Source organism: Nelumbo nucifera, chromosome 5, assembly GCF_055504915.1.
Source record: "Nelumbo nucifera cultivar China Antique chromosome 5, China Antique-T2T, whole genome shotgun sequence".
NCBI lineage: Eukaryota > Viridiplantae > Streptophyta > Magnoliopsida > Proteales > Nelumbonaceae > Nelumbo > Nelumbo nucifera.
Window position 1 is genome coordinate 23,673,785 of NC_142653.1, and position 13,172 is coordinate 23,686,956.

The 13,172-nt window shown below is 39.0% G+C and overlaps 1 protein-coding gene across 3 annotated transcripts in view; it reads right to left on the minus strand.

The window, feature by feature from the left end:
- Positions 1-13,172, minus strand: part of LOC104595825 (vacuolar protein sorting-associated protein, putative (DUF1162)) — a 90,672-nt gene that overhangs the window by 60,422 nt on the left and 17,078 nt on the right. For all 3 annotated transcript variants that reach the window (XM_010256733.3, XM_019197488.2, XM_019197490.2), the window contains exons 4-7: positions 9,354-9,468; positions 7,797-8,687; positions 7,107-7,434; positions 6,597-7,030 (exon numbers count right to left, since the gene is read on the minus strand). In XM_010256733.3, coding sequence (XP_010255035.1) covers positions 6,597-7,030; positions 7,107-7,434; positions 7,797-8,687; positions 9,354-9,468 — 1,768 coding nt within the window. The remainder of the gene's footprint in view (positions 1-6,596; positions 7,031-7,106; positions 7,435-7,796; positions 8,688-9,353; positions 9,469-13,172) is intronic.

Consider the following 13,172-nt stretch of genomic DNA (forward strand, 5'->3'; position numbering starts at 1 on the left):
GCAATACAGCATCAGAGGTTTCTCATAATCAATTTCCAGCTCATCAAGCAAAGATTTCAGCCATAACACTTTTGCAACACCATTGGCCATGGACCTATATTCAGCTTCAGCACTAGATTGAGCAACAACATATTATTTCTTGCTTCTCCAGGAAACAAGATTTCCCCCCACAAATGCACAATACCCAGAGGTAGACCTTCTGTCATCAATACATCCAGCCCAATCAGCATCTGTATATACTTCTATTTTCATGTGACCACTATTCCTGAAGAGTATGTCTCTCCCTGGGCATCTCTTCAAATAAGCAAGTAAGTATCCTTGCCACTACAAGAAGGTGAGTGGTCCTAGGAGAATGCATGTCCTAACTAACAACACTAATAGCATATGAAATATCTGGTCGTGTTAGGCAAAGATAAAGAAGTTCCCCAACCAACCTTTGATACATAGCCCTGTCCTCAAGAAGTTCTCCACTTTCTACACTTATTTTATGGTTCAACTCAATGGGTGTGTCAACAAGCTTTACTCCTAACTTTCCAGTTTCTTCCAATAAGTCAAGAACATACGTTCCTCCAATAACTCAATGGATGTGTCAACAATCGAGCTACCTCAATTCCCAGGAAATAACGCAATTCCCCCAAGTCCTTCATTTCAAATTCCTTGTGAAGATGCTGCTTAAGAGATTCAATCTCACTAATATCACTTCTTGTTACCACAATGTCATCCACATAGACAACAAGTAAGGTCAAGGAGGAGTCTGTCTTCTTAAAGATGAGAGTGTGATCTGATTGAGCCTGTATGTAACTAAATTTTTCCAAAGCCAGTCTAAACCTATCAAACCAGGCTCTTGGAGATTGTTTCAGCCCATATAAAGCCTTTTTTTAATCGGCAAACTTTCTTTCTTGCTTCTGTACTATAAAAACTAGGGAGTAACTCCATGTACACTTCTTCTTGCAAATCTCCATCGAGGAATGCATTCTTGACATCCATCTGAAATAGTGGCCATGAAAAATTTGTAGCAATAAATAGTAAGACTTTGGTAGTATTCATCTTGGCAACTAGTGCAAAGGTTTCCATATAGTCTATGCCATAAGTTTGTGTGAATCCCTTTGCAACCAACTGGCCTTATACCTCTCTACAGAACCATCAGCATTATATTTCACTGTAAACACCCATTTGCATCCAACAAGTTTCTTCCTCTCAGGCTAGTCAACTAGTTCTCGTGTATTATTCTTAACAAGAGCATCCATCTCTACTTTCATCGCTTCCTTCCTCTCAAGTATCAATAGAGCTTCTTGCACTGCTCTGGGTATAGGAATAGTAGCAATAGATGCCAGGTAAGATCTATAGGATTTTGAGAGACAATCATAAGAAAGGAATTTGGAGACACAATGAGCAGTGGATGAAGTACAAGGGCGCTTCCCTTTACGAATTGCAATTGGGAGATCAAGGTCATCTGAGGAAGAAGGCTGAGGCTCAACGGTGTTAGGCAAAGTATCTGCAACAATGGGCTCAACAGTGGGAGTAATGGTAGTGCTTGAATCTAGAGCTGTAGAAGGTGTTGGGATCGGCCTGGACTGCTGAGGACGGGAATCAACCTGCCTCCACCACTGTCTGTGATACACTCTCAACTCCCTGCACTTCTGACAACCCTCTTCACGACTCCCCCTCAATAACTGGGATAGGTAATGGAACTTTTGGGGCTGAAATCCCTTCCTCACTACTCTCCCCCTAAGGAGAAGCCCTATGATAGTAGGGCATATCCTCAAAAAAAGTGGCATCCATGGACACAAAACACCTCCCTGAAACAGGCTCATAACAGCAATATCCCTTTTAATTTTGTGCATACCTAAGGAAAATACATTTAGTACCTTTGGGATCAAATTTGGAGCAATGAGGTCCAAGGATTTAAACAAAACAAGTACACCCAAAAGTTTTAAGGGGAATAGTGAACAGGTCCTTGTTTGGATACAAAAGATTGAATGGTGTTTTCATGTCTAGAACCTGTAAAGGAATTCTGTTAATAAGGTAAAAAGTTGTACGGGTTGCATCCCCCCAGAAGCGTATGGGAACATTAGAGTTGAGCATGATGCTTCTGGCTACCTCCAAGATATCTCTATTTTTTCTCTCAGGAACCCCATTCTACTGAGGTGTACAAGGACAGGTGCTCTGATGAATGACCCCATGATCTATGAGATATGATGCCCAAGGGTTTTGCAAAGTACTCCTTGGCATTATCAAATCTAAGAATTTTGATCCTGACTTCAAATTGGGTCAATACCATCTGATGGAATGCCTGGGTCAAAGAGGAGACTGATAACTCTGCATTTTGATGCCTTAAGGGCATCATTTCAGGGGTACTTTCGGCCTTAGAATAGTCGAAGTATGTCTTTTCCCAGTTAAATTCATTGTTGTGACCTCTGAGGATCTCTATGCAAATTCTGGGGAAAACTGGGAAGTTTTCATGGCTGAAATGCGGATTTTGGGAAGCTGGTGTGAAGTCCAACTGAGAGAGGGGGTGTTTTTGTGAAAAACTGAAAGCAGGAGGGCGCCTCTTAGCTGCTAAACCTAGTTTGGCGCCCCTCCTACTGTATTTGCATGCTCCCCACGCCTTAGCAAACCCTAGGAAGCCTTTTAACCCATTCTTTTCACTCTTAACAAACCCTAGCCGCCCCTAACTACTAAATCCTCACCTTCCATCACTTCTAATCTCCACCATCCATTATAGGGCACTCTCTTTTTAGCATTCTAACCCTAGGAGCCACCTAACTTCTAATTTTCACCATTCAGCCTTTAGCCATTAAATCTCAGCCTTACATAATATTGGGTGCCCTCTCCTTTTCTTCTCAGCATTAGGATCACCCTAGAACCATCCTAACCCTTCATTCTAAACCCTAGGGCACCCATATTTTTGCTAAAACCCAGTTGCCGCCCCCCTCTTTCTCTCTATTCCCAGTTGTGTCCACCCTTCTCTATAAAAAGAACCCCAAGGGCCCTGTAGAAGGGGTTGGTCAATTCACCCAGCTAACAAGGCTAAGGTTTCTTGAGAAGTTCAAGGGTCGTAGAAGGGGAGGACGCCCAGATCTTGTCAGGAGGGGTTCCTACAAGTTGTTCAACCATTCTGCAACTACCGCCACTGGATCTGATCAACCATTCTTTTCTTTATTTTCTTTTATGTTATTTCTATTTCTGCAATCTTTAAGATTTAATTCTTGTTCGTTTCTCTGTTTTGCATATCTGAATTTGTTCGGTTCAAGGCCAAGGTGTCTCGAGGGGTTCGAGGGTTGTAGAAAGGACCGACGCCCAGTTCTTGTCAAGAGGGGTTTCTGCAAGCTGTCTGGCCGATCTGCAGCTACCGCCACCGAATCCGGATTCTGGATCGTTTTTTTTATTTGTTTCTTTTACTTCCTTTGTTGATTCCCATACTTTATTAAATTCAAATTTTTATTCATTGTCTTGTTTAAATTCGAAACATTTAATTTCAGCAACAATAGATTTCATTTTCGTATTTTTTTTCATTCTCGATTGCATTCTCTTGTCCAGATCTAAGTATATATTAATTTTTCACTTGCTTCCTTGTGGATATGACCCGTTCTCACCCATTTACTATGTTAGTAGTTGTTTGAGAAACGGTAAAAATTATAAATATTTAAACTGGTGTTCCAGAGTGTTTAACGACGCGCTTCCGGCTACACCAAGGACCTCATCTCCAGAGTGCATAAGATAAACCCATGAGAAACGGGTATAATCATCAACAAATAACAAGAAGTATCTGTACCCCCCCCCTAGCAAGAGTATGATATGGCCCCCAAACATCTGTATGCACAATTTCAAAAGGAAGATTGCTTCTTTTATTGCTCAAACAATAAGTTGATTTACAATGTTTTGCAAGTTCACATCTTTCACACCTCAAACTAGACACTTGGACTGACTCAAACAAATTAGGAAACAAACTCTTCAAAGGCCCGAAAGACAAATGACCTAATCGGTTATGCCAAAGCATAATCTGACTCCAAGACTGAGAAACAAACAATTTCCCAACTTCACTCTCCTTCCCCTATGGATGCTCAAGCATGTAAACTCCATTCATCTCACAGCCAATCCCAATCACCTTCCTCGTTTCCAGATCATGAAAAACAGAACAATCAGGAAAAAACGTCACTGAATTGTTTTTATTCTTGGTAATACTACTAACTGAAAGCAAGTTAGCTTAGCAATAAGCTTAGGAACATGCAAAACTAAGGATAGGGAAATGGCATCAGACAGTCTGATGTCTCCCTTGCCAAAAATAGGCACAAAGGAGCCATCAGCAATAGATACTTTGTCTCTAACAAAGGATAAACAATAGGTGGTAAACAAGGTGGATAAACTGGTCATATGGTCAGAAGCACCTGAATCTATCACCCAGAAGGATCTAGTATTACCTGGGGCTGAAGTATGATATGTTGTAGCTCTTGTACCTGTGTGACCAAAGGCTGAAGTAGGATTAGCAGATGTAGTAGCTGAAGGCTGAGATGATGACCCGGAAATACCAGCTTCATTCTCTAATTGTGTTAAGGCAGCCCGAACAGCAACTAAGGCATCTAAGGATGTGGTCCTTGTGCTGGAAGTGGATGCACTATCTATATTAACTGCCGCATTAGCACTCCCCTTCTTGTTTCAAAGTCTCACTAGCATTAGGTGGAGATGCAACTTCCAACAAGTGTCCCTAGTATATTTTGGCTTCTTACAATGATCACAAAAAATGTCTCTTTTATCTTCCTTCTTCATTTTTCTTTCCTTCTCCCCTCCAACCTTAGATTTTGTGGATACCAAGGCTGATTCTATAGGATGGAAAGATAACATAACCTTCCTCCTACTCTCTTCACTGTGAACCAATGAGTAAGCTTGAGATAATGTCACACTCTCCCTAGTGAGAAGTTGTTGTCTTACAATGTCAAAATCTAAGTTCAAACCAGCTAAGAACTCAAACATTCTATTTGTTTCAATCAGTTTTTTATATGTCGTTGCATCCCTCTGACTTTCCCATCAATAGTTTCCACGTGATCAATTTCATGCCATAGGGATTTCAGAGTAGCAAAGTACACTAAGATTGGTTTCTCCCCTTGCTCGAGACTATTCACTTCACACTTTAGCTCATAAGCTCTAGCAACATTAAGAGGTTGGGAGTATGTCTCCTTCATGCTGTCCCAAATCTCCTTGGCTGTTTTTGCCCAAAGGTAATTTCGGCTGATGTGAGGCTGCATAGAGTTGCATAGCCAAGTCATCACTAAATAGTTCTCTTGAACCCATTTGAGATGTGATATGTCTTCCTTGGCTGGTTTCTTTGTGTCTCTGGTCACATAACCAATTTACCACTACCTCTAATGGCCATCATTGCTGATTGGGCTCATTCCAAGTAATTGGTTCCATCAAACCTAACAGTGGTAATCTGAAACAAATTTCCAGTCATGCTACCAGTCCCTAAAAATCCTTCCCCTTGAGTTTTTAACTCACTTCCACCCTTCTCCATTCTATGTAGAGCACTAACAGGTCAAAAACTCCAAGAAAATAACCAAAAAAGAATTTCTTTTATGCTGAAAATCTAAGAAATTGAGAGAAAAAACACCTAGAATTTATTCACAGCAATGAACAGTCATCAAGAACATAGTCTCAGCCGATAGTTACCTTCCAAGAAAGCATCCACAGTCAAAAGTCAACTCCCCAGTTCATCATCAGTCCTTGAATCCTCAAAAAAACTGATCGTAGGGTTTTAAACAAGGGAGAAAACAACAGGGAATACTCAGATTTATCAGCCGCTGCTTATAGAGAGGCTTAAGTACTTCTAACCAAGATCGGCCCTACTAAAGATTGTACCTTTCTCAGAAAAAACACTAATTGCTACCTCAGTTTGAAACCCTAATCTTGGTCGCACCTAATTTCTCTGATTCTTCCTGGTCACCAGGTAATCTCCAAGAACCTTTCAATTCCTTGGCAGTCTCCAATACTGCAGCAACCTCCAAGAACCAAGCGCTATTGCAGAAAATCCAGATCTAAAGAATTCTCATGTAGCTGACCAGATCAAGCTCACATGAGAACCCTAGTCTTTCCTCGCCTTGCTCTGACACCAACTTGAATAAAAGAATCAGAAAAAGATGTGTTTTCTGATGTAATTCAGAAAGAAAAAGAAAAGAAGTCAACCTAGATTTGAAGAGAAGAAAGAAGAGAAAGGGGTGTGATTGAATAAAAAATAGCCGCCCCACTATATATATATATATATAACCACACACACACTAATAACCTATTAACTATTTCTACGCTCATGCAAGAAGTAGATACAAGGAATTTGTAAGATAACAAATATCAAAAAGCAAAGAAATTGCCAAAACTTATGGACAAAAATGAAAATAGTTAACACTGAAGTAGACAAGAAACCCGTGAAAGTAAAAGTGGTAACATAAACAAGAAAAACAAATAAAAGACAAAACTGCACCACATATAATTGTGAAAATTGGTTTGTAAAGGATACTGGTGATGAAACCTGCCATATCAGTTACTAACATCAACAGGTTTGAAAACCTTAATGAAAAACAGAACAAGGACGCAGGAACGTTACTGACCTGAATTTCAGACAGAGAGATTATTAAATCAAAACCAGAAATAGAACCACTTCCAACCCAACCATGCTTCAACCATGAATGACCATCCCCATCCCTTGCCTCCGCCTTCTCAACCGTAAAGGAAGCAGTTAGACATTTCAAGATATAATTATGAAAATTTGCAGGAGAGAGTCGAGATGGATCACTTTCTATCAGAAATTCTTTCTGTGGAACAGTGTAATTTGAAGAAGATGATTCATCAAGAACTGGAGAACTTGATTTAATAGAAGTAAAATGGGGAACTTGTATCTCATTTGCAGTTCGTTCTGCACAATTTTCATGAAGACGTGCTGAGATGGTCGTCAAATGAGAATCAAGTGAAAACTTTCTTCTTAAATTGAAAAATTCAAAGTTTAAATGGAAGTCAGCTTCAAAGATAAGTTCTCGAACACCACCTGTAAAAGAAAAATAAAACATTAAGACACTTGATGTAGTAAAAATCACTCAAGACCAGAAATGATATGTATTTACCATATTCATCTTCAATAACAAAAACAAGAGAAAACTGAGAAAGTCTCATATTAAGTGCCTCCACTAGCTTCCATTTGATTTCAGTGGATACACTGTGTATCTCTGGGAGTGCCATTGTGGATACTGTGCCTTGTGCAGAGTCCTTAATTGTACAATAATTCACTCCAGCCATGTTCTCACGAGGTGCAATTCTTTCAAATTGTTCCCCAGATGAGATGTGTACCCACAAAACATCCATGGAAAAGAGATCTTTAATGCACAGAAGGTACAAACTAAAGCCACGAATATACATAGCCAATGCTGTTGTTTCAAGGAAAACAAGACCACCCTGTGAAGCAGCATCATGTTTAGTCTCATTAAGAACAAACATAAGGGAGCTAAAATTCCATCAGATATGCAATGTCAATAAAACATGGTCATTTTCTACTGCAACTATACACAGTGTTAAAAATATATATCTAAAGGGTGATGTTATGACCATATCAGGTCCATACAAAATGAAAGAAGCATTCATTTCCATGAGTAAAGACATGAAAATATGAAAGAGGAGTAAAGAAAGACCACAAGAAAGAATGCAAACATACTTCCAATAAACAAAATGTATGCATGCACATGCACAAAATGCATGATAAGTAAATAATAACCAGCAGCAGTAAACAAAATAAGAATGTATTTATAAACTAGTAGCACCTGGATATTCAATGAAATTGTGTGAAATTCCCCACCAATAGCAAGTGAAGAGAAAAGTTTCTTTGGTTGATGTACTCCAAGTATAATATTTTTTACAGAGCATTTTGCCATAAATACCTCACCAAGTTCAATGTTTAAGAACAACAGATAACCTTCAACCGGTGCTTGAACATTCAAATTAACCATTTGACTGTCTCTCCTTTTCTGGCTAAGACCACAAGATTGGATTCTGGACCCTTCATTAACAATTTCCAAAGAAGAACCTTGTGTCACATGTGAACTTTTATTACTAGAAGTGTCAACTGTATCACTGACCCTCCCAGGAAATGGAGCATTCCCACTGGAACCAATCCACAAATTAAACATGCAACTAGAAATTGAGAATTCATATAAGCTGTTAAGAGATTGAAAAAGGAGATCTCCGAGCTTGGACTGATTATTACATAGTCCTGTCTGACTTTGACATCTGAAAATAACAGACTTCATTCCAGAAAAATCAGTAAGCACCTCTGCTTGGTCTTCACTGCAGGAAACTCGCATGTATGATTGCTCAACAGAGATCAGAATTCCATAATCTGGCACATCACGTATGTTCAGCTTCTTATTATTTTTTATGCCAGAGGATGCCATATATTTCTCCATGATATCATTTTTCCTAGAGTGATGCAGAATGATATCAAGTGACTCGAACTCACAAGTGGCATCAATTGCAAACTGTGTACTCTTAAGAATCAAGGAAGCAACCATTGCTGCAGACGTTTGTGTGTCTTCATTGGTATCTGGATTTGCAGATGCAATGCCTCCCCTGTTAAGTTCTTGAAAATGTGCACCACCAACAGAACCAAGAGAAGAAAGTGTATGTGATACTGCAGATACTATGCTTCCAACCACCTGAGGAAGTATGTTTCATTAACCATACAAGTATTGGAAGTGCAGAGTGCATGACTTTCTAGAACATAGTCACTATTCTTAACCCTGTCAATCAAGGACCACAAGTATATATATAAAATGGGAAAATATACCAATATTCTTAATCAAGAACAGAACCAACCTCCAGCAATTTTTTTTTCTGAAGTTAAATTCCAATCCATGGCATACCCAGGAATATCAATAGATACACAAACAACATGATATGCATGATAAATTTGTGCTAGTAGTAATCTTGGAAAAAAGCTATAGTAAAAAAGGATCTTGGGAAAAGAAGCCCCCTAAGGATTCTGAAGAAAGACCAATAGTGAAATTTCCATTAAGCAAAAAAGATATGGTTACTTACTCGCGGAATGTGGTGTTATAAGAGCAGAGTTGCATTGTAGGCCTAATATTTGCTGCAATTGTTTGAGTGATTATGAAGTATGGAGGGAAATTTTGAACAATACTGTAGCTTGGGTGAGGAGATCATGCATGGTTAAGAATAAGAAGCACCCAAGCCTCACATCATAAGAAGAAATAATAACAATATGCCAGACCTTGTATGGATATTAATGGACAAAAATGGCAGGTCATCCAGAAAAATGGAATTTTCAGATATGATTAGAACACAAAAAAAAAACATATCACCTGGAAGAAAATTGACAGCTCATCTATATATGAAAAAATACTGATTCCTGTAGCCACTCCACACAAAGCCATTGATAAAGCAGTACCGGCTTCTGTAAATGAATGAAAATACTCCCTGTAATAGATTTTTTTAGTTCCTTTAACATCAAAAGCACAAAAAAAAGAAGGAAATAGTTCTTAAAAATCTTTTGCATGCTCTGATTCTTGTTGGCATCAAAATTTTTCTCAAAGAGAGACAAAATAAACAAACAGAAGTTAACATGATAGAAACCACATTAGATATCAATATCTATGCACAAGCACAATGACCAGAGCTAAGCGCCTATTACCATAGAGGTTAATAGTTACTAGCATGTATTAGATTACTTGGAGATGTTTGGGGTACTTTTTTTATAGATAACTGAATACCTTTATTGCATTGTATCAAAGAATAGAATATGTGTCATATGCTAAACATCCTGATGTTTAGGCTGGAATGCCTCCATTTAGTAGGTTATAGTTATTTTTGCAATCTGTTAGAGCATATAAGGCCTTGTTCATTTCGCGGATTTTAGTAGGGAGGAAAGTTGGTCAATGGGATTGTGATTCCCATTGACTGACTCTCCCATGTTCTTTTTCAGGATTTAGGTGGGACCCACGGTAAATATGTTTTCCCCGGGGAAGTGTTACCCTTCTCCCACTTGGGAAAGTTAACTTTTCTGAGTGGGAGTAAATGCTCAAATTATAATATGTCAAAAATACCCATTAAAACAATATAATCCAAAAGGCATGGACTTGGGTCCAAGGGTAAAAATGACAAAACATAGAAAAATTAACCACTTACCCGAGAAAGTGGGTGAGGCAAAAGAACAAGGGAAAGTTGAGAAGCCTCATTTACCTAGGTAAATTAACAAAAAAAGAACATGGGGTAAGTGCACTTACCTGGGTAAATGGCCTCTTCGTAAACAAACAAGGCCTAAATATTTGAAAGAAAAATGAGGCCTTTTTGGTCTTTAATGTGAACATCCATGGTTTTAGAAAGAGTTCAATGGCTAAACCAAAGCAACTACATATTTTTGCAATCTACTAGATCTGACTACATTGAATCCAATCCAATAATTGAAACTTCAAATCCAAATCCTATCCAAAATAATAGAACTTGATCATTAGCAAGTGAACAAGTTCTATATGAAGCTCAGATACCATCTACTTAAGTGGGTGCACATTAACAAGCCCAAGGAGATTGGAGGACTTGGAATTGGCCACATCAAAGAAAGAAACATTGCTCTCATCAGTAAATGGTTGTGGAGATTCCCTATTGAACAAAATGCCCTTTGGACTGCAGTCATCATCAGCAAATATAGGAAAGAAGCAAATGGTTGGGATAGCAAGCTCCAATCGAACTGGGTAAAAGCCATCAACTCTTGGAAAGGTATAGTCTCCACCTTCTCTCTCTCGCCATTCTGTTTATTAGATACAAAGTTGGTAATGGGAGCAGAACTAAGTTCTGGATTAACCTTTGGTGGGGTGATTCTACTTTGGCAAATTCCTACCCTCATTTATTTATCCTTTTCCTCTCTGTGCAACTATCTATTCCTGCATTTCTTCAACTTCTAATAACCTCTCTAACTTAAACCTTAGAAGAACCTTAAGGAGTTAGAAATTGGCTAGGCTGCAGATTTCCTTCATGTCTTAATGGAGGTTTACATATCTCCCTTACCGTTGCTCAAAAAAAAAGGTTTACATCTCTCCTTTGACCACTGACCATTGTATCTGGACCCTCTATTCTGTCGAAAAATTCTCTTCCAAGTCATTTTTTAAGGCTTTGACAGTTGAAGAGCACAGAATTAGTTTCTTTGTTTGGGAAGCTTGTTTGAGAAGAATAAATACACGTGATTTGATTCAAAAGAATCTTGGAAGATCTTTTATCCCCCCCATGCTTGTATCTTATGTCTTAGTGATGGTGAAACTACAGATCACCTCCTTTTACATTGTCAAGCTTCAAGGAAATATTGGAACTATTTCTAAAACTTTTGGGTTATAACTGGGCTGCTCCGGAGAACATTCTTGATTTTGTTTGGCAATGGAAAGGCAGTGGCAATGTCCAAAAGGGGAGGTGGAAATTTTTCGCTTCTTGAATGTTCACCTAATTTTAAAGAATGGTGTAATAGATGGAAAGTGAAGGAAATATGGGAAGCTCACAGGGCTTTGTGGAGGCAACAAGGTGGAAGAAAGCCCTGAAAGTGGAGGCTAAAGACTTTATCTTTGAAGAATTAAGAATCAAAGGGTGTCATAGCTTGAAGATAAGGGAGCTGAAGAAAGCCACAGTTCTGGTGGAAGGCTTGGAGATACTTGAATGGCTGAAGGAGTTTTTGCAGGAAGCAGCAACAAAAGGAAAGAAGACATGCTGGAAGGAAAATGACACAAAGTCTGGAAGGAAATATGTGGTGGAAAGTAAACAGAATGCCAAAGGCTTATTCATTTCTCTCTCAGAATTTTTTGACAGAGAAGGAAACAAATGGTCTGCTTTCCTGTTGGGAAAAATAGCCAAGGATGGAGAGGAGTGACTGAGATCTTGACCAATTTTCTAGTTCGAATGAACCAAGAAATGAAGAAGATGGTGGAAACTGCAGTAGTGGACGGAGTACCTGTTAGGGGTGGCAACGAGCCAAGCTTTTCACGAGCTGCTCGAGCTCGGCTCATGAAAAGCTCGACTCGGCTCGGTTTCAGCCGAGCTCGAGCCCAATTCAGTGGCTCGATTAATAAACGAGCCAAGCTTGAGCCTACTAGAGCTCGGCTCGTGAGGCTCGCGAGCCGGCTCGAATATATATAATAAAATTATAGAAAATAATATATATAATAAAATATTATAATTAATAATTATTATAATTCTTAATTTTTAGGTATAAAATAAATTTTTGTATATATAATTTTTATTTTTATAATAAAATATATAATAAATATTTTTATAAAATATATAATAAATATTTTTATAAAATATAAAACAAGCCGAGCTGAGTCGAGCTCGAGCTTATGAACTTTTGACTCAAGCCGAGCTCGAGCGTGGTACTATTTGGCTCGGCTCGGCACGAATCCACCCCTAGTACCTGTCGAAAACTCACCATCGATGGAGGAAATGACTCTTAACCAGGACTTCTTAGCCATGGCAAACAGAAACAGTAATCCAATACTGAATGTAAATTTCAGCAGAGATCACTTGAACAATATGTTAGTGGTTGAAGCTAAAAATAAGATTAAGGATTGGAGGAAGATGGCAGATTTGTTGATTAGTAAGCTGGGACTGAGAAAGACATTTATTCTAACCCCTTTTGACAGTACGAAGGCAGTGCTTGATCCTCTTCAAAACATGATGGAATTTGACGCTCTAAGCATTCAAGAGGACAAGGAGTCCTTTAATTTGTATAGATGGTCCCCTTCATCCAATTCAAAACCTTTTGCCATTGAAGATGGAGTGACAGTCAGGGTGATTGGGTTGCCTTTCCACCTGTGGAAACATGATGTTGCAGTCTCCATTGCTTTGTTATGTGGAGCTCGTTTGGTGGGGGAATTCTGGGGAGACTTAAGATCTGCTGCTCCACTGTTAAATGGAGTTAAACCAGAAGAGATACCTAGGAAGATTACTCTTCAGGTTGAAGGACTGTCTTTACAGGTTTGGTTAGCTTCCTCCATTGAAGCTTCTCTGTGGTTAGAGGCCAGACAGGAAGAAGATGTACGGGTGGAAGAACAGGCCCTGCACAGCTGTCTAGGATTGGAGGTTCAAAAGAAGATGGAAAGTTTCACTAAGACCCCGTTTGGCGTGTCTTTTTGCTTGGTCTTTCA